General features: G+C 32.8%; 2 protein-coding genes across 3 annotated transcripts; both read right to left on the bottom strand.

Annotated features, from left to right (window-relative positions):
• Nucleotides 1–138: 138 nt before the first annotated feature.
• On the bottom strand, nucleotides 139–7534 carry LOC132701384 (venom protease). Of its 2 annotated transcripts, none has more exons than XM_060669245.1 (7): nucleotides 7358–7534; nucleotides 5873–5993; nucleotides 2915–3077; nucleotides 1230–1435; nucleotides 970–1175; nucleotides 853–910; nucleotides 139–293 (listed from the first exon to the last, which is right to left on the bottom strand). In XM_060669245.1, the coding sequence occupies exons 1-7, from the start codon at nucleotides 7424–7426 to the stop codon at nucleotides 172–174; spliced, it is 945 nt and encodes a 314-aa protein (XP_060525228.1). In that variant the 5' UTR covers nucleotides 7427–7534; the 3' UTR covers nucleotides 139–171. The 2 variants fall into 2 exon arrangements, with proteins under 2 accessions (XP_060525228.1, XP_060525230.1); XM_060669247.1 differs by lacking the exon at nucleotides 7358–7534 and adding an exon at nucleotides 6136–6211.
• Nucleotides 7535–9765: 2231 nt separating this feature from the next.
• On the bottom strand, nucleotides 9766–15972 carry LOC132701383 (trypsin-1-like). The gene is made up of 6 exons (XM_060669244.1): nucleotides 15002–15972; nucleotides 13136–13316; nucleotides 12464–12626; nucleotides 12160–12365; nucleotides 11603–11854; nucleotides 9766–9988 (listed from the first exon to the last, which is right to left on the bottom strand). Exons 1-6 carry the CDS (start codon nucleotides 15074–15076, stop codon nucleotides 9870–9872), a joined length of 996 nt encoding a protein of 331 aa, XP_060525227.1. The 5' UTR covers nucleotides 15077–15972; the 3' UTR covers nucleotides 9766–9869.
• Nucleotides 15973–19403: the final 3431 nt, after the last annotated feature.

Genomic DNA, 19403 nt, shown 5'->3' with positions numbered 1-19403 from the left:
TATATTTTCCTTAATAAAAATATATAAAATTTATATCAACAGTGTTACCGATAATAATTAGACCATCTAGATAAATAAATTTCGCGGCCTGAAACGCTGTGTTAAATTAAGCAGAAAAATTAAATTTTCCAAAAAAAATATCACACCATAAATTAAGAGTTCAGTTCAGTCTCAGTCATCGCAGAAGCAGCCATCTTTTGAATTTTCCAAAATCCAGTCGAGGTACCTTGTTACTCGGGTATATACGCCAGGATACCCTGGCCTCGCGCACCCGTTTCCCCAAGATACGACGCCTGCAATCATTGAGATAGCATTTAGTAGATCGAACTAATAAAAACGGGAGTGGTTTCGAAGAGAAATGCATTAATCATATTGATATAAGGTGGGTTAATAGTGAATCAGTGCTGCTTAAACACCAACCACATGATACTATGCTGGCAGTGGACAACAGGTTGACTATTTTTCTGCATAATTAGAAGTCCATTATTTTAAAAGTTCTATTGGTTAAAATTTTGATAGTGATATTCAAAATCGAGTTCTGAGATTACTTATTTTCTTCCAATAAACTGTACTAGTTTCTAAAGACTAATAGTAATCAACTGAATAACTTGTAGTCAAGAGATACGAATAAAGAAAAGTAAATTAACGACTTGAAACCAGAGACCAGTTAGAGTTTCAGCAATCTCGATAAACTGCGATTAAGGCATGCCAAATCTGATAAACAAAAAAGAATAAGAGAAGAACAACCATAAAAAAGGGAATATTGTCAAAAGTTGGCATAAGCCATAAGTTGTAAATAATTGTGATCATTTTCACCTCAATAGCTCCTGATCACCAACAACTTTGACTCACCTATAAGTTCGTATCGCTGATCTGGTTTTTCTACTATGAGGGGTCCACCACTGTCGCCCTATAATTAAACATTTTCGTTCCGAGTTACTACTGGGGCATCTGTGTGTCAGTTTTTACCTGGCACGAATCCTTTTGCCCAACTGCCGGATATCCAGCGCAGAGCATGTTGTCGGATATCATTTTCGCAGAGTAATTTGTGTTCCGACACTCTTCGTTGCTAATAACAGGAACGTCGACCTCCTGTAAAATGCATGAAGGTTTTCCGTCTTCTTTAAGAGTACCCCACCCTGCCGCCGTGGCCCTTTGCCCCACGTACGTGTTACCTGCGCAGTATTTTGGTTATCTGAACATTAAAATCCAAAAATTGGGGTACTTACTTGTTCCTTTAGGCAAACAAATTGGCTTAATGTGTTGGGTTATAGGCACCTTATCATTGAGCCTTAAAAGGGCTATGTCATTGTCGAAGTTCAGAAAACTGAACGCTCCCGATATGGCTCGCAGTACAAATCTCGATTCGGGCCTTCTTGTATCGTTGCATCTATCATGTTCGCCAAATGTAACTTTGATCATGAACCACATAAACCTAAGAAAACAAAATTCGCGTCAAACATACTACTTAAGCAAAGTAGATATGTGCCTAAGCGTTTTGAAAAAGATGCTAAGACCTGTTCGAAACTTTTTACAATTAATATGTTTGAAACAAACAGAAATGGCGCAAATTTTTCAAAGAAACTTCCACAGGCTGCTGTAACACTTTTTACAAAACTGCTGGATTCCGCCTGAGTCGATGTTTGCTGAAAATAAATAAAAACTAAAAGTTCAGATTTTTCACGAAATTATATATTTTGACATGACAATTGTTTCGACAACACCGTGTCTTTATCAAATGACATTTGACTGAAACTGGCTCGCATTTTACTCTGTACCTGCTTATATATTGATTGAGGGAGGCGGAGCTAAATGAGGGGCATAAACACCATCTCGGATGACTGATTCCCATATTGGTGACATGTAGAGACCTGAGTCGCGGTTAAGATTGTTTGGTTGTTTATAGATTTCTATAGACTCTCGGATTTTTAAATATCAAGCAACCTCCGTCATCTTTCCTATTATGGGCCGTGGAAGAGAGGTAGTCTAGTATAGAAGAGCACAGATGTGGGAGTGAGTGTGTACACTTCAATCATATTTGAAAGTACTCTAAAACACCCTATTACGCTCTGTCCGACGTGCGCGTGTCGCTTTAAGACGTTAAACACTTCTAGCGTTTCCGGAACTTCAGGCACGCGTGTGGAAGCGATCAGATGAATTTTGATGTTCTTGCATGTATTCTGCATTGAACACGTCATTCACTGAATGCAGTAAAATAAGTTGCAATACGTTTATAAAGTTCTTCCCACATTCATTTAATTGACTCGTGACTAAAATTCATAAAATATGTTGCATAATATTCCATTTTAATAACGCATTTTAAACACAATATCGAACATCGGAACAAAAATTCTTGCTTAAGCGCGGCACTCGCGATATTTCGAACACCCTGTATTCGAACTTCATGAAAATTAGTATAGTTATGTTTTATGTAGTCCTGAATAAGAATTCGTTGACACTAATGACCCTTCTCGATATTTGACACCAAGAATTAGTCCCAATTAGCCATGACTTCAGGTTGTTATAAGAAAAATAAGGTTTTACTGAGATTTTGAGAGATCCAACCAACAAAAAAAAAATCAAAATCGACCCATAAACAAAATTTTTATAAGGATGTATACTTAAGTGGGACAGACTGTATATACCAATATCGCAGAAAATTGATCTATTTGATATTAATTTAAAAAGATCAGAAGAGAACTGAAAAAGCGAACGAATTCATTCCCTTCATATATCAAACGAATTCCAAACCACGGGCCGCGTTCCCGCTAAATTACTTGAATTACCGGCACGAATTTTCTTCAGAATTTACACGCATTCGCAAACTACCTCACATATCGTGCATGCGCGTTTAACGACTGGTTACGCGAATAATCAGAGAAACCGTAATAATAACAAAACAGATGATAATTACCCTTTTACACAATGCGCTGCGGTCAAGACGTAGCGGTCATTGATCAGCATACCTCCGCAGTAAAATCTATTGAAATAAGACAGCCTCGCCATCCACGGGAATTCGTTTTCTTGAGTCGGCTTTCCGCCAACTATTCTACTATTTTCATTGCGTTCTCCACATGCTACAACATTTTTTCCTGTTAGCGCTGCCTTTAAAGCGTATTCGTTTTGTATAACCATACAGCAAGCAAATAAATTGCAATTTATGTAACCTATTTGTGATATGCCTCACAACCAAATACTTCGATAAAATTGTATATAAAAGAAACTGGTAATTTTGACTGCCATAGCCTCTATTGAAGAAAAAATTGGTTTTGCGAAATTTATAATTCAAATTAAGGTTGTATTTCGCCTAAATGTTAAGTGAAGATTGCCTGATTTTTTTTTATTTTAATTTTTGTTTCAATCTGCGTGCAAGGAGCCTTTCTCTATTTTTCTAATTAGAAGAAAAACATCTCAGAATAATTAAAATTGTCAAGTTTGGCGATGGGTGCAAAATACAGATTGTCAGATTTATGAAAAAGTGAACCAAAATCGAATAAAAAAAAATCCTAAGAAGAGGTTGATTTGCCAGATAAAAAATTGTGGGTGGTTTTTAGATCAATTTTAAAGACGTAGTACATAATACTATTACAAAATATGAGAAGCCTGTTTGCAAAAGATTAACCTAAGTATCAAATATATACATAGAAGAGCAGATTTTTTTGTATTATCTAAAGCATGAACAATATATTTTCAATCTCATTGACGTAAGTTCCCTAGATGAGTTTAGTTTTATATAAACATAAGAAGGAAAGTTGCATTTATAATATTTCTAAATAAATTATTGCATTTTAAAATTGACAATTCTTTCCCAAATTAGTTTTAATTGTCGTGCGCAATTTAATGTCGCACAAAGAAATCTATTTGTTTTCCAAAGCCACGTGTTTTAGAAATATGTTTGGCTGAGTAACTTGGTCCAGTTAGTTTAACATGGATTCAAACGAATAAGTTAGTTACACGTCGCTGAGGATAAGGTTCTCCTTGTTGTTTTGTCGAAGAGTTTCTTTTTTAAATATATATTAAATATGTCAATTTCTATTAGAACTATTTTCTCTCAATTACTTGAATAAATAATTACTTAGTCTTCAGCGTAAGGGGCCAAAATTTTAATAATACTCGTACTTGCAAAAATCTATCACTATTGCGATTAAAATAACTCAATAAAATCAAAGGATCTTTTGTATGCATAAAAATCTGCTAAATAGACCTTTATAGCTGTATATCTTTAACACCACCAATAGCTGTCGTCCAGTTTTAGGAGGTTAGCGCCAAAATTTCCCGGCCCGACATAGATGCAGCTCTAGTATCACGATAAAACTTTGTCTTCTTTTAAATATATATCATAGTAGGCTGTGAAAAAAAAATTGAAGTCTTGCGTCAAATAGTTTTTTATTGACAGCATTTTAAAAAAGGCATGTCCGAAAAAATGTCGCAAATACCGCAAATTGAGTATAAAGCAGTCATAAAGTTTTTGCCAAAAGAAGGCTTAACACCTAAAATTATTAAAGAAAGGCTGGATGGTGTGTACGGCCAAAGTTCTCCTTCGTATTCTGTAGTGAAAGAATGGGCAAAATGTTTTCTAATGGGCCAGGAGTCCCTTGAAGATGATTCAAGAACTGGTCGACCAGTGGATGTCATGACGGAAGATATTGTTGCGATTGTGGAAGAGGTAGTGTTGAGTGATCGCCGTTTAAAGGTCAAGGAAATCTCAGAAATTACTAAGCTTTCTGAGACAAGTGTGCGTCGAATCCTACATGACCATTTAGGTATGCATAAGGGTAGTGCAAGATGGGTTCCTAAAAACCTTTCGGCTATTCAAAAACAACGCCGTGTCGAGTGTGCGCGGTCTTTTTTGGAACTCTGTGGGACGGAACTGAAGCCTGTGATAGAAACTATTGTGACGGGAGATGAAACTATGGTTCTCTATTATGACCCTCTATCGAAAAAAGAATCAATGTAGTGGCGTCGTAAGGGTGAACCACCTCCAAGAAAATTCAGAGTCTGCCAGTCAACAAAAAAGATGATGGCCACGATCTTTTGGAATTATGAAGGAATTCTTTTGAAGGATTTTAAAGAAATTAATAATTGCGAGACTGCATACGTGTAAAATGTCGAGGAAAACTGACCAGAGGCGTGCGTCTTTTGCACGATAATGCAATACAATACTGCTGGTGTTGCATAAGCTGCCATTTTAGATTGTGGGTTCCAACAGATAGATCATCCTCCCTATAGTCCAGATATGGCCCCCACCGACTATTATTTGTTTGGATATTTGAAAAAAGACTTACGTGAACAGCGGTTTAACGACGGAGTTGAGTTAAAAGAGGCGGTTTTAGCTCATTTTGCAGACAAACCAAAAGAATAGTTTTTTAAAGGGATTCAGTTGTTAATAAAGATATGTAATAAGTGTATCGAAGGTAAGGGGGATTATATTGAAAACTAATAAAAAATTGTTACTCTACTTTGTAATTAAAAGCCAGGAGCGACCTTTGAAAAAAATAAGTCTCTATATCTCCAAAAAAAACTTTGTTCAATTTAATGCCCACACACACAAAAATAGTAAACGCTGGACTGATACCTTTTTGGTGTCAATTTAAATTAATGCGAGTGTCGTAAACTATATTTCTGCTCCGGTAGTAGACGACAATCAAATTCTTGTAAAAAGCACACAAACTTGACATAAGTTCGAATAAAAAAAGAATGGTTGGTAACATCATCCTATCATTGAAATTCCCACAACACGTTGCAATTCGCAATGTATCATAAAGGAAACCATATTCCAAAAGACTCTCTGAGCTAACTATTTGACTTTTATCCCATTGTATTATTCGAATTGGTACGAAAACGACGGGAATGAGAAATTATTTATACTTACTGCAATGACACGGTGAGGCAGGTGTGTCATGTCTGGGAGGAGGTTGATTTTGATTAGCAAAACCAAGACGCCCTAGGATGTTTCTAAACACTGTGGTATCAGATTGCGGCGAAGCTTCTACCTTTAAACAAAATTAGAAATTATTAGGCTTTTTTCTTTCGACTTGGTGAAGATATAGAAAACTGGTTCCGTTTTGATACATTAATCAGCTAATGCTAAATGGTTTCCTTTAAACAAGTAGCTGGGTTTTGCAATATACGTACGAAATCCAGGTCGTTTTTTTTTCGGACAGGTTTCAACCGAATACACGACAAACCATGTAAAATTTGACAATTTCGTTCTCTTTATTCGCGAATCATAAGCTGAAACGGTGTCAATGCGATGCATAATCGGATAATAAATAGATTTTCGTTAAGGATATGCCCAATAAAGTAACGGTTTTGCGACATTGATTGGCCAAAGCAAAATCACGTGAAACTAACGGAACCTCATTTTAACAAATTTTCAGCATTCAGAAAGCGGTAATGCCTTCTAGTACGGCAGGTAAAAATTCTATTTTTTTTTCCATAGCATCATATTTTTAAAGTATGTACCTATCTTCGTATCACGAGAATTACAAATTTCATCGCGCGAAATATGTCACAAGGATCCAAAACACGTACGTATGTACGGATCTCAGACAATAATTTTTCATTTAGAATTCTTCATTAAGAATGTTATCACATATTTGAAATCACAGCGTAGAAAATAAATTACTATTTTGGATACTTTAAGTAGATAAATTAAGGGCAAAAATGTAAATAATAGTTTATGTTTCGAATTGAATAATTAAATATTATATCAACAAATATTAATCAATTTAAAAGCAATTTAAAAATTAATTAATAGTTTCTAAAGCATTATTTTTTCAAGTACACTTTTTAACATTCCTATATTTTTAAGAAATAAATGTACAATATCTATTAGTTTTCAGTTCGCTTTTTTATACACTCCTTTTTTATTTCAAGCACACTAAACACTAATACCGATTTGTCATTTATATTCGATAGAATCAAAACTTAGTTTATTTTCATAGACCACATATAGTTGCTGGATGTAAAGCTTCTCTTCGTCCGTAATTATTTTCGAACAAATTGTAATTAATATTCATCGCGCTAAGTGTATTCACCTAAATAAATTTACTTAACGGTTCTTTAGTCGAGTCAAAAGGAACTTAAACTTTATGTTTTGTGAACATGCTTTGCGATTAATGTAAACAATAAATGTAAGCGGCGTATTAGGCAACCACTGTGTAGGGCACAATGGCAAATATTTACCCACCTGTGCAACGTCAGATTTATAGTGTAAATAAACTTATCATTTCTCTTATTCTCAAATTAAAAAGAACGCTTTACATAATTTAGACAAAAAACGTAATAAAACGGTTCTCTAGATTTCTTCTACGATACGTCTTACCTAAGTTACTTTATTTGGTGGTATACTTACATCTGCAGCTCCATAAAGGGTAGACGCAAAACACACAAATAGCACAGTGGAATATCTTAGCCAAAACATTTCACCAAACACTGCGACAAACACTAAACTTAAACAGATCTCGATAAAAACGATTATTTTAATGAATTTCCAAGGTTTAATGACCACCACATTGGATCAAAGAGTGTGACGAGCGAGGCCTTGTCTTCAACTGTCTATCCATCAGCTTTAAAGAAACAAGTTCAAAGCCAACTGCGTTGCTTCATTTTACATTATCTTCATTTGTTCCCGGTCAGGTTGTTTCTTCGGGTTTATTAGTCGTTTGTGGACATACCTGTTTTCCGATTTGCCGAGAATTTCTTTTTGTTTTGTTTATAATATTTTGTCTCCAAATGCTCTTTGCTATTTCTTATGTCAATCTACTGAATTTAAAGGAACTGAAAATTATTTCACAATTTTTTTCATAATTTAAATTTGTAGTTTATTTTATTATTGCTCAGCCAGTCAATTGATCTCTTTTGTCGACTTCTATAATTTGGAATTTAGTCAAATTTGATTAATTAGATGTCCTTTTAAACTATACATTTTATCAATATTTAGTAGGCACTGCTGACATTTTGAGACACTTCTGTGAAAGCCCACTTCATTGCCACGTTCAATTTTTTTTTATACAATTTCTTACCTACAGAGAGTACAATAAACGATACTAAAATATACTGAAAATTCCGCTTTTACTCTCTATTTTTAATTTAGTGTAATTAATGTAACATGTTCCGTCTAAACTTATCAAATAGAGTCTATAAGATGAAGAAGGATCTAGTAGAAAATTTTTCTACCGTCCTGAAGTTTAAAAGCAATCGTATTTTTTGTTTAGGGTTTGAATATATGAGTAGTGAGAGTTGAAGGATGTTCGGTTTCAAGAAGGCTTAATATTATTGATAACATGTCAATATCTGGTTAGAATAATTTAAGAGGTTGTACATAAAAAATAAATTTTCTTCATATAAACATGCACACAATAAATTAAATTAATTAAAATTAATAAATATCTCAAAAATCTAATCCTTTTACCGATTTCGTTGAAATTTGGTAGTATTGTTTGTGGTGACAATAGCGTCATTTAGGATTAATAAAATTGAAATTATGAATTGCAATAGCGCCCCGGTGGGCACGCCATAGAATTAAAAAAAAAGGGCGCCTCTGATTTTTTACCAATTTTAATTTTGGCAAATAAAGCAACTAAAAATGCAACTTTTGGTCTCTTGAATTTTGTTTCCTATCTTGCTTCGTTTTCTATAAAAAAATAAAAAGCAATTTATTGCATGCCTCTAATTGTCTACCCATAAACTTGCTAGGGAATTTGGATAACGGTTATTAAAGATATTAATAAAAAAAAACTATTAGAATTTGTTACCAATTAGGTAGATGGAATAAAGTTGGACACCCTGCATCTTGCATCTATGCATTTTCGGGTCCATGTTCATATCAAAAAATATTCTTATTTTTTTAATATTTCCGAAGTGATTTATAGACATCCCGTATAAGAGAAAATATTAAATATGCTTCTGCAATAACGTAGCTAGCCATCTATCTTTTTCATTTTCAAAATATTCTTTATTATTTTTGCATTTGAAACGTACAGGACAAATTTAATTATTGGAGTTTTTTAAAAATTTTATTTTAGTTAGTATTTTGAGTTAGCTGTCGCTTTTGGGTTGAGAGGAAGTGACAATATACCTCCACCCCTATAAAATATCGTGGGTAAATTTTTATCATTTTTTATTTCCATGTCGTTTTATTTAACATAAAACATAAAAACACACATTTTAAATTCGTATGGTTGGCGCTTTGTTTGGATCAATGTTGTTTCAATCGTATTTAAAAAAAAATCTTATCAGGTGAAGACAGCGCTTTTAAATCGCTTGGACCATTTGGAAAATATTAGCCAACCATCTTTTAAGGCTCCGATTTTTTCGTAACGCAGATCGCATCATTTCGCAGGCACGTTCTAAAGAAAAAAAATACACGATAAATTAATAATAAAACTGGTATTGATCATGACCTTTTAAGAGACACAAATAAGTATGCTAAACAGTCTATGTCATTGTCCCCCTAAAAATCACCTTTGAACAATAATACGTGTTTATTCCAAACCCGTTTTACTTTAATGAAATTTGTAATCGGATCAAAGCAATGTTAATTTTGTCGGTGGTAAATAAACCGGCGTGTTTCGATAATCTGAATATTTATCAAAAGGAGTCACATTAAACGCTTACAACAAAACCACACCGATAGAAAAATTTCGGTAGCTACAAATTCATTCACTGGTGCGGTTAAACTGCAGTTAGAATAGTTAGAATTTGAAGAATTTAATGTTGTGTTGATCGTTCCACTTGACTTTGGAAAGAAATCTTCCTTTCTGTCATTAGAAATTTATTACGAAAATAAATTTGAATCACAATAAATACAGTTATTTATGTACTGGTAGTAGTGAGGGTCGGCAGCGCATCAGGAACTTTGCACCTCAATTGCACAAGCAAGCATCGTCGATGTTTAATTTTAACCAGTTATTGTACTTCCACACTCTCGTATATACTCCAGGGTAGCCAGGTCTTCCACATCCTACCCCCCATGAAACAATACCTGAAAAGATATACCATCATCAAGTACATTAGCATTAAATCCATTAATAAATACTAATAATGATGCTCAAATCTAATTTTGCTAAATTTGCCAATTTTGGAATAAACCATTGCTACTTCGTTTACTTATATAATAATGATTTGTTTGTTAATTATAACAATATTATAAATAATCTGAAGAAGGCAAGTAGCATAATTTTATTCCAAATTTAGTTAATAAGTACACTTAGGAAACGAGTCTCTCAGTAAGAGTTGTAACAGATTTAAAATATAAAGAAGAGATTAAGAAATTAAATTTTGTAAGGCTTTAAATATTCATTTTACCTTCAATACATTTCGATTGCTTGAAATTTGTTAAAAACATTCTGTTGGAAATGTATTTTTTTGTTATGGACATAGAAAATTCACTTCATGTTCAGGAAACCGTGGAAAGTTAATCAATTAAATTTAATTTAATAAAAGAAATATTTTTCCATCCTAAATGTTAATGGATTGGTCAAACAAATTATAATGTAATGCGGAAAATTCCAACCCATCAAAATTAGCAAAAGTAATTTCTTTTTCATAGAAAAGCAAAAAGCTTCTGATATGGGTTTTGATTAATTCAAAATTAACGTGAAATTTTCACAAAATTGGGAAATAAAAAATCCTTATTCACTGAGCAATTGAAAATAATAGGAAGAGCAATAATTTACATGGTGAGTGAGAAGATCTGCAGTATGGATATATTTACATATTTACTATTTACTATTTGTGTGTGATAATAGGCTTCCTATAACATATAAATGTTATATTTTTGAAATACAGTGTTCGCTATTAAAATTAACAAAAAAAATTAAACAGTTACTCCGCATTCAGACTTTTTTTTTCAATTTTTTTTAAATCATTCATTCATTTCAAACTCAAAACGGCTGTATTGCTACCATCTTTATTATTATTAAAGCCGAGATGTAGCTTCAATTAGTTAAGTTGTTTTTTTTTTGCTCTTACTAAAGTGGTTGTAACTGAATAACATATATTTTTTTAAGTGAGGAATAATGTTTTTTTACCAAATAAAATACGTTTTCACAGACAGCAAGAACCACTAACTAAATGTGTTCACAAAATGTACCGAATACAAAAGATGTGTATTAGAATGTTCAGTGTAAATTTGGGCATTAATTTAAACCTTAAATAATGCCACTAGTTTGCCCTATTTTATTTTCAATAGTAACACTCTTTTATTTTTGTTTATAAAAAAATCATAATTGCCTTTTATTTTGAAGAAATAAAAATTACTGAATACATGTTTATATTGACAAAAAAATGTACGATTTTTTAAAAAATTAATTGAGAATGTATTTTTTCCCATTACAATCACATAATAACTTGACTAATGTTATAAACTTTATTTTTGTTTATAAAAAAATCATAATTGCCTTTTATTTTGGAAAAATAAATGTCAATCAAATACTGAATACATGATTGTATTAAAAAAATACGTTTTTTTTTAAATTAATTGGGAACGTATTTTTTTTCCCATTACAATCACATAATAACTTGACAAATGTTATAAACTTCGTACCTTCAACAATAATAGTGTTCACTTGAAATTGTTCACGTTGTTTATGCTTACCCACTACTTCGTATTTATCTCCAGTATGGACTAGCAATGGCCCACCGCTGTCGCCTTGACACGAATCCATAGATCCTTTGCCAGCGCATAGCATGTAAGACGTAATCCTGGATGCCCGATATTTCATTGCCCGGCATTGGGCTAAAGATAATATCGGAACTTCAACTTCTTGAACAATGTTGGGTAGCATTCCTCCCTCAGTTGTTCTTCCCCACCCGACCACTGTACCCATAATGCCAGCAGGATCTGTTACTGTAATAGCGCAAAATGTAAATTTTCAAAGAAACCACACGCTACTGTAATACTATTTGCAAATCTTCTAGATTCTTTCTGAGTGGGTTGTTGATAATCGAACGTATTTCGCCAATCATACTGTTAGCTTCTTCACAGCTAACTGAACATGGTTCAGTTTCTGTTAAACAGAATTATTGGCGAAACGTCGCCAAGTTCGATTCATCAACAACTGACGCAGGAGGAATCGAGAAGATTTATAAATAGTAGCGCAAAATGTATAATGTAATGTAATGTCCGTATTAAAGATGTAGAAAATACTTTACCGGTAGGAAGGCACACTGGGCGGATGTTTTTCGAAAATTCTACAGGCTTTCGAAGTTTTAGTAGAGCGATATCGTGATTATAAGTGTCACTGTCGAAGTTCCTGTGTCTGATAACCGCGGCCACTGCCCTCATCTTTGCAGGCACATCGTCGGTTGTGGACTGGTCGTGATCTCCAAGGATGACACGAATTTTTGAACGCTTCAATCTGGACAAGTTTAAAAGGAAAATCAAATTTTAGTTTCTCAGTTTTATCATGGTAATTTGCCCTATCGCCGAAGAGTCCCGAAATTAGTTGCAATTTACCTTCTGACACAGTGCGCTGCCGTTAGCACAAAACTTTCCGAAACCAAGGATGCACCACAATGGAAATGACCATCGTAAACAATTCTCGCAACCCAAGGATAAACGTTGACTCCAGTAGGACGCCCTCCAACTATTCTGGTTTCATGATTGGAGTGACCACATTCTACCATTTAAAAAAATAGTTTCAACAAATTAAACTCAATAATAAGTGAAAAATATTTGCCAAATCTCCCTGTGATATACATCCAAAATATTTAAAAGTGCAATAAACTCAAATTAACTAATTATAAAAAAAACAAAACCAAATCTTTGCATGTCATGGTAGTTTTGTTTAATTAACTATAGCTCTATCAAAGTATTTTTTTCTTTCTTTGACTTCATTCATGTCCTTAAAGAAAATATGAATACCAAGTAAACTTGCTTTCAAGTAACAAAAATCTATTTAGAATTTACATTGAATTATACGATAATAAAAACCCCCTTTAACATTTTGCTTTTAATTAATTTGCTTGAAATTTTATGCATAGATCATAAAATTTACAAGTTGATGATCCACCATTTATATTATGTTGTGTGTGAAAATTCTGAATTGTGTTACTGTTTTTATGGTTGCTCGAAACTAAAGGTATATATGAGTGATTATTATTATGTCTTTGTCTTTGTCTTTCTTACCGCAAGTACAATTTTTCGTCGTTCCATCATCTTCATCTTCACTTTCAGTTTCATGTCCGCCATCGTCCAAAATCGAATCAGCACTTCCTAATATGTTAGTGAATCCAAACAGCTGATTGAAAAATATGCGGCCTTGTCTAACAGACAACGGTGTGGTTGTGTTAGTGAATTTAATTTTATTCTGTAAAATAATTGGATTAAATTTTTGTTTTTTTTAATATATAATGGCATCATGAATTAAAAGGTTGGACATTTTCCTTAGGAAACTAATATTTGACATTAGTTGGATAATGTACATCTTGTGGAGTAACAATTAAATGGTTTGAATTAAAAAGATATTTTAAATTGGTGAACAGTTCTAGAGACTGACCGCTATTAGGAATAATTAAAAGTAATATCAGTAGTAAATTGTAAATCCTCATAATCATAACTGGAACATACATTGTTGTCAAAAGTAAATAATAGTGTTTCAAATGTTGCTAGTTTCTTTTCTTAACCGAACACAATGCCGAAAATGAGGTCCCTCGAAATATTTGTGATCGCTTTTATGTTAACATGCATGTCCAGAAGACCATTTGCATATTTAACTCATTTAGATCACGGCGGTGACCGGTAGTCCCCAATCCGCTTTATTCGGTAGACAAAGAAAGTAAAATTTTTGATAAATTGTAGTGCGAATACCAAATGTGAAAGTTTTCGTTAGAATATTGTTAAATAGATCATGAATAATGCAACGGACGTGCAAATTAATTCAAACCTCTTAATTTATTTTAAATTGCTTGTTATTAATAAACAAAAAATATATTGCAAATTACGTGCATCTCTCCAGCGAGAAACGCTGCGATTATTATAGTTCTATAAAGCTAAGAAGACAAGAACGGCATAGAGTAATTACTTATAAGAAAGTGTTATTGAATCTCGAATCAAGATATATAAACTATAATTGGAAATCTATGTAGAAATAATTAAGTAAAGGTTCAGTTGTAAATTTATTGAAAGGCTTGTTAAAACATAGTACGTAATTTTACAAGGTGTACTGATATCAATTTTCGTTTGAAGATATTTTGCAACTACAGCATCAAAGAGAAAAATTAAATCATGTGTTATATGAAAAAAAGCTTCCAGTCAAAATTTTACATAATGCATAAAAATGAAACAATAATAAAATTAAATAAAACTTATTAAATTTTAACTTAAAACTAAAACGGGTCAAAGGTTATTTAATTAATTTAATTAAAAAAAGATACTTCAAAAAGTACATATAACTGACCATAGAAAATATTTGAAATTGAAAATAGCATTAGAAAATATTATTCTAGAATAAAAATAATATGTTTAACCAGATGGATCTACTTGATGTAACACCCTGTATTTTAAATAATAACCACGGTTCCTAACAATAGATGTTTCATAAGGCGTTACATAAAATACGGCAAATATAAACTATAATTTTAATGGTGCCCTTAAGAGTTTATTTTCAAAAAGGCCAGCAGATCTTCAAATAAACTTAAAAATTAAACTCAAGCTAATATTTCCCCAGAAAACTAGTTTAGCTGGAGATTATCAACTTCCAGCAATCGCATCAAAGATAAGCCCTAATAAAAGAAAAGATCGGGTTATGGGAAGTAGACTAACCAGACTAAATATTGTGTGCATCGGATTCTGTTAAAATTTGGTTGTTTATTTGTGTCATGTCAAATTTTGAACACTCTCATAGAAGAACAACTACTCAACAACCACATAACTTTGAAGAAGACAGACTAAGTCGTGCAAACAATATATCTCTAAGTTCTTGATCAATATTCAAAGTTTACTAAGTGACAAAAATAATTGATCTATAGAACAAATAATTAAAAAATTACGTACCGTTCCTACATAGCACGTGCTGGATCCAATGAAAATGGAATAGAAAATTACAGCTGCTCCAAATTTCACTTTCATTTTCAATCTGATTTTTCCCGCATTATTTCCGTCTCATGTCGATATTTAAAACCGAATATGCGCGTCCGCGTGGTGTTGCCGAAAATTAATAATTGTTGAAGAAAATGATATAATGATGATGAAGTTAAGACGCATTCGATAAATCGTGCGCCAGAACTGACGTCCAACGAATCTTTCACTCGTCCTTCAAAAGAAAGTAAACTCTCTTCGGGAGAAAACTTAAGTGTCACATACAATTCCATCGCATGTGCGGAACCAGCTATTCATTAATTTATTGTTGGCCGTAATAATCTGGTATTTACCTAGATACGGTTTGTGAACTGGCCGACAATATTTAACTTTCAGTTTAGTTTAAACCTAAACAAATTTCAATTGTCTAACCCCAGCCGTTTAGTTAATTAATTTGTTTCTATATTCGGTGTTTAAATAATTCGCGTTAAAATAACGTTTTTTTTTTAATATCTTTTGAAACTTAGTTCTATGGTACCGAAATATCTTAACGTATATGACCAACCCTCTAATTGTCGAGAAGGCCTAGATTAAATTCTCGAACATACTTTCCCAACGCTCTTTAACTCTTACTCTGTAGGACGAAAAAACCGAAACAATATATTTATTTCACATAGTTTTTTCGGTTTCATTTACAGTTAAAAGTACTATAAAAAAATAAAATAAATCATTGAGCAATGCCCATACGTGATGTATGATGTATTTCAGGAGACATTTTTTTTGTTCTTTACATTAACGCATTATGGAAGACCGGGCTAATACTTCTACCGACAATACCGTCGAACGGAACAGGTCGAAAGAGTGTTTACAAAAAGTAAATTGGTTTCGTTATAACTTTCCCCTACGGTCAAACTAAAACAGACTTTCCAGGGATGAAAATCGATACGCCACCAAATAAATACACACTAATTTTTATAGATAATAATCGTCACAAAAAAACACCTGTTATTTAGATTAGATACATAGCACAAAATTATTAATAGAATTTCATATCATATCTAAAAAACCTAGAAGTTATTTAAAAATGGTCCTTAAATTAATATTTCTATCGGCTTTCTTCTATGATATAAGGTGGCTTTCTTGTTATAGAATGATATTCCATCGTGAGAATTAGCATCTGTAAGACCTGGGGAATCTTCTAATCCAAACAATTTCAAACCCAACATACTATATTCTAAGATACGTTAACATGGAACAAGCCTTATAGTAATTTTGTTTGCTGTGAATTTATTAGTACATAATTTTTCCTCTTGTAACATTCGTTTTCTTTATTAGAAATATACATTTACTTTGTAGTAATTATTAATAATAGTTTTGAGATATTTTGTATTTATTCTTGTGGTGATTTTCACAAAAGCAAAGTATCACCTATAATAACACCAACCACTATCATCACAAACAACATTTCTTGCAGTAAACGGTTTATAGAGGTGGTATCAGTCTCAAGTTTTATTTAGTTATTTATTTTATTTAGCACTTGGCTATTTACATAAGCAAGTAAAATTTGCAAACAAAACTATAAACTTCGCAAATACCCCGTAAGTCTCTTCTTGAACACTCTTGGGCAAGGCGCGCCCTTAATATTATCCGGCAGTTCATTAAAATTACAAACACCATCGTTGAATAGAGTTTTCTGTAAATTTTTTGTTTTTACCATAGAAACATTGAAGTGCTGATTGGAACGTATATTATATTGATAAAAGTTTGACCTTTTTTCGAACCATAATTTAAGATAGCCTGGTTGGTGAACGTGCGCAATTCCATAAACCAACATTAAACTTGCTCTTCTAATTAGTCGATTTAGCCAATTTAGCTGGTCTAACATACTCTTTATACAAATATATCTATCACAGTTCAGGATGATTCTCATAACCCTGTTTTGTTGTACCTGTAACTTATTTAAATCTTCTTTTGTACAAGATATTAGCAATGAACAAACATATGAAAATGAGGCAAAATAAAAACCGCGATACACTGTTAAAAAACCCTATTTTCTTACCCATTTTTTTGTATAGATATTCAACATGATTACTAAAGCATAATTGTGGATCCAAGATCACCCCTAAATATTTAATTTCGGAAACAAACTCAATTTTATTAACCTGTATATCCCGACTTATAAAATTTTTGACAGTTAACCTTAGAACCGATAACCATGCACTTGGTTTTGGAGCTATTTAATTTCAGTTTATTTTGACACAGCCATTCGTAGAAATACTGCATTTCGGTATTCAGTTTGGTAGTTATTTCTTTGCAATCGTTTCCAGAGACTAAAATAAACGTGTCATCAGTAAATAAGTTAACAAAAGAGTTTTTTTTAAACCTGATACATATCATTTATATAAATAATAGATCAAAGCGGGACCAACTCGCTTCCCTGCGGTACTCCCCATCTGCTTTCCCTATGACTAGAAACATTATTAATTAATAGATAAAAAGTTCTTTATCCATTCTAGTGCAGAGTCTTTAATACCATATATACCTAATTTTGTAATAAGAATGTCCCTGATAATAGCCTCAAATGCACGTTTAAAATCTACAAAAACACTCAGAATTAGTTTTGATTCATTCATGTCTTTCCGCCACACTGCACACATTGCAACGCAGATTCGCACAAGTGTTTGCTCCTGAAACCAGACTGTCCACTGTAGAGTAGGCAGTTCCGCTCCAGGTAGTCTCTCAACTGCCCACACACTATCGTTTCCAGGATTTTATTTATCCACTACTGGCAGCAAGTTAATTGGTCGAAAATCACCAGGTGTTTTCGGTTTTGACACTTTAAGTATGGGCACTATGATGCTTGTTTTTAGTTTATCAGGGATTTTTCCGGCACTTAAAAACGCATGTACCAAATATAACAACGGATAACCTATTACACAAAATAAATCCTTGACGAGCTTAATATTTATAACAGAGTCACTTGTACTTCTATTTTTTAGGTTATTTATAGGTTTTTCAAGCTCCGATATCGTTATTTTTTTAAAGCAAGACAAGCTACAGCTGACCATGTCACCCACAGAGTGCCATTGCTTGTTTTCTATACTCTCTGCTATTTCATTTAAGCTATCGGTTTAAAAGTCATTCATGTTTTCTTCTTCTCTGTCACTGTAATGTCCAAAATCAATATTGGTAAAATCTGCTTTTTTATTTTTATTTCCAACAAGTCCTTTTAATGTCTGCCACATTTTCTTTCGATTTCCCTTGCAATCATCAATTTTTTCGTTATAGTATCTTTGTTTTTCATTTTTGATAACTGAAATAACGTTATTTATTTTTCTTTTATATTCTTCCCAGTCTTCTTCACTTTTGGTGCATTTAAACTTTTTGCTAACGTGTTAACACGTTGCGCCTGTCCTATCGCACATGAAAACCACGGATATTTTCTTGATTGGGTCTTGCGGAGCGGAGATATCCTATCAAGCGCTCCTACAATTCCTATAAAATTCACATATATTTTGTGTAATTCCAATTTTGACCAATAAGTGCTTCCCGTATTTGATTAATATTTTGAGAACTCAGATTTCTGATATAAACATCCTCACTTACTAGTGCCTTGCTTCGAACTTCCACTTGAACGCCAATAGTTTCGTGATCACTGATGACAGGAAAGCTTCTCGGGACCTCCTCTACGTTGAAGTCATTTGTTATTATCTGATCGATTAGTGTAGCTCAACTTACGGTAACTCGTGGTCATTGTACGTTTACATCTATGTCATATTCCAAACAAACAAAGCATAGGAGAGGGCAATTTTTAAAACCTTAATTAATTTATTTACCGTTTTTGGAGAAGGGAAAATAGTGTTTTATTCTGTTGCTCAAAGGTCTGTTTTAGTTAAAAAGTTACCAATGATTTTAATTTCAACGAAGATGAATCATCCGGAAAATTAAATATACTTGTAAACTTACTTATATATACTTGAAAATTATAAATGACACCTAAGTAATGTTACATTTGCGAGACAGCCGGAAGGTCAATTATAAAAGCGCCTCCCGAATAGACGTATACAGTTAGAGACGGTCAACTAATTAAGGGGCGTTATTAGCCAAATATAATAAGCTTTTACTGATGGGCAATTGCCCGCGTATCAAATTAATTCTAAATTATTTTGACGGCTACACTCTAAACTGTAATAAGCTTTTTCACAATTTAGGTGGTATAAAACTGGAGAATCTCGTTAGAAATGGTTTACTTAGTTCTTGTACGCAACGCAGTTTCGTAATTGGTGGTTTCGAATGGATGCTATAGAATTGTCAGGTTATTATCGTATTTTGGAAGTATAATGCCCAAGTGAGTAAATCATTTCAGAATATTTTTATT

This window comes from Cylas formicarius, unplaced genomic scaffold (genome assembly GCF_029955315.1).
Source record: "Cylas formicarius isolate icCylForm1 unplaced genomic scaffold, icCylForm1.1 PGA_scaffold_4__25_contigs__length_36172078, whole genome shotgun sequence".
Taxonomy (NCBI): domain Eukaryota; kingdom Metazoa; phylum Arthropoda; class Insecta; order Coleoptera; family Brentidae; genus Cylas; species Cylas formicarius.
This window is presented reverse-complemented; position numbering and strand designations above follow the sequence as displayed.

What these genes read in the sequence shown, in the direction of transcription:
- LOC132701384 (XM_060669245.1), bottom strand. Translation starts at nt 7,426, where the DNA reads ATGTTTTGGCTAAGATATTCCACTGTGCTATTTGTGTGTTTTGCGTCT. An exon ending in CCCTTTATGGAGCTGCAGAT is followed by an intron (nt 5,994 to 7,357) that starts GTAAGTATACCA and finishes TTTTGTTTAAAG; the next exon opens with GTAGAAGCTTCGCCGCAATC. An exon ending in TCAGCGATACGAACTTATAG is followed by an intron (nt 294 to 852) that starts GTGAGTCAAAGT and finishes CAATGATTGCAG; the next exon opens with GCGTCGTATCTTGGGGAAAC.
- LOC132701383 (XM_060669244.1), bottom strand. Translation starts at nt 15,076, where the DNA reads ATGAAAGTGAAATTTGGAGCAGCTGTAATTTTCTATTCCATTTTCATT. An exon ending in GCAGCGCACTGTGTCAGAAG is followed by an intron (nt 12,366 to 12,463) that starts GTAAATTGCAAC and finishes AAACTTGTCCAG; the next exon opens with ATTGAAGCGTTCAAAAATTC. An exon ending in CCCAGTGTGCCTTCCTACCG is followed by an intron (nt 11,855 to 12,159) that starts GTAAAGTATTTT and finishes GCGCTATTACAG; the next exon opens with TAACAGATCCTGCTGGCATT.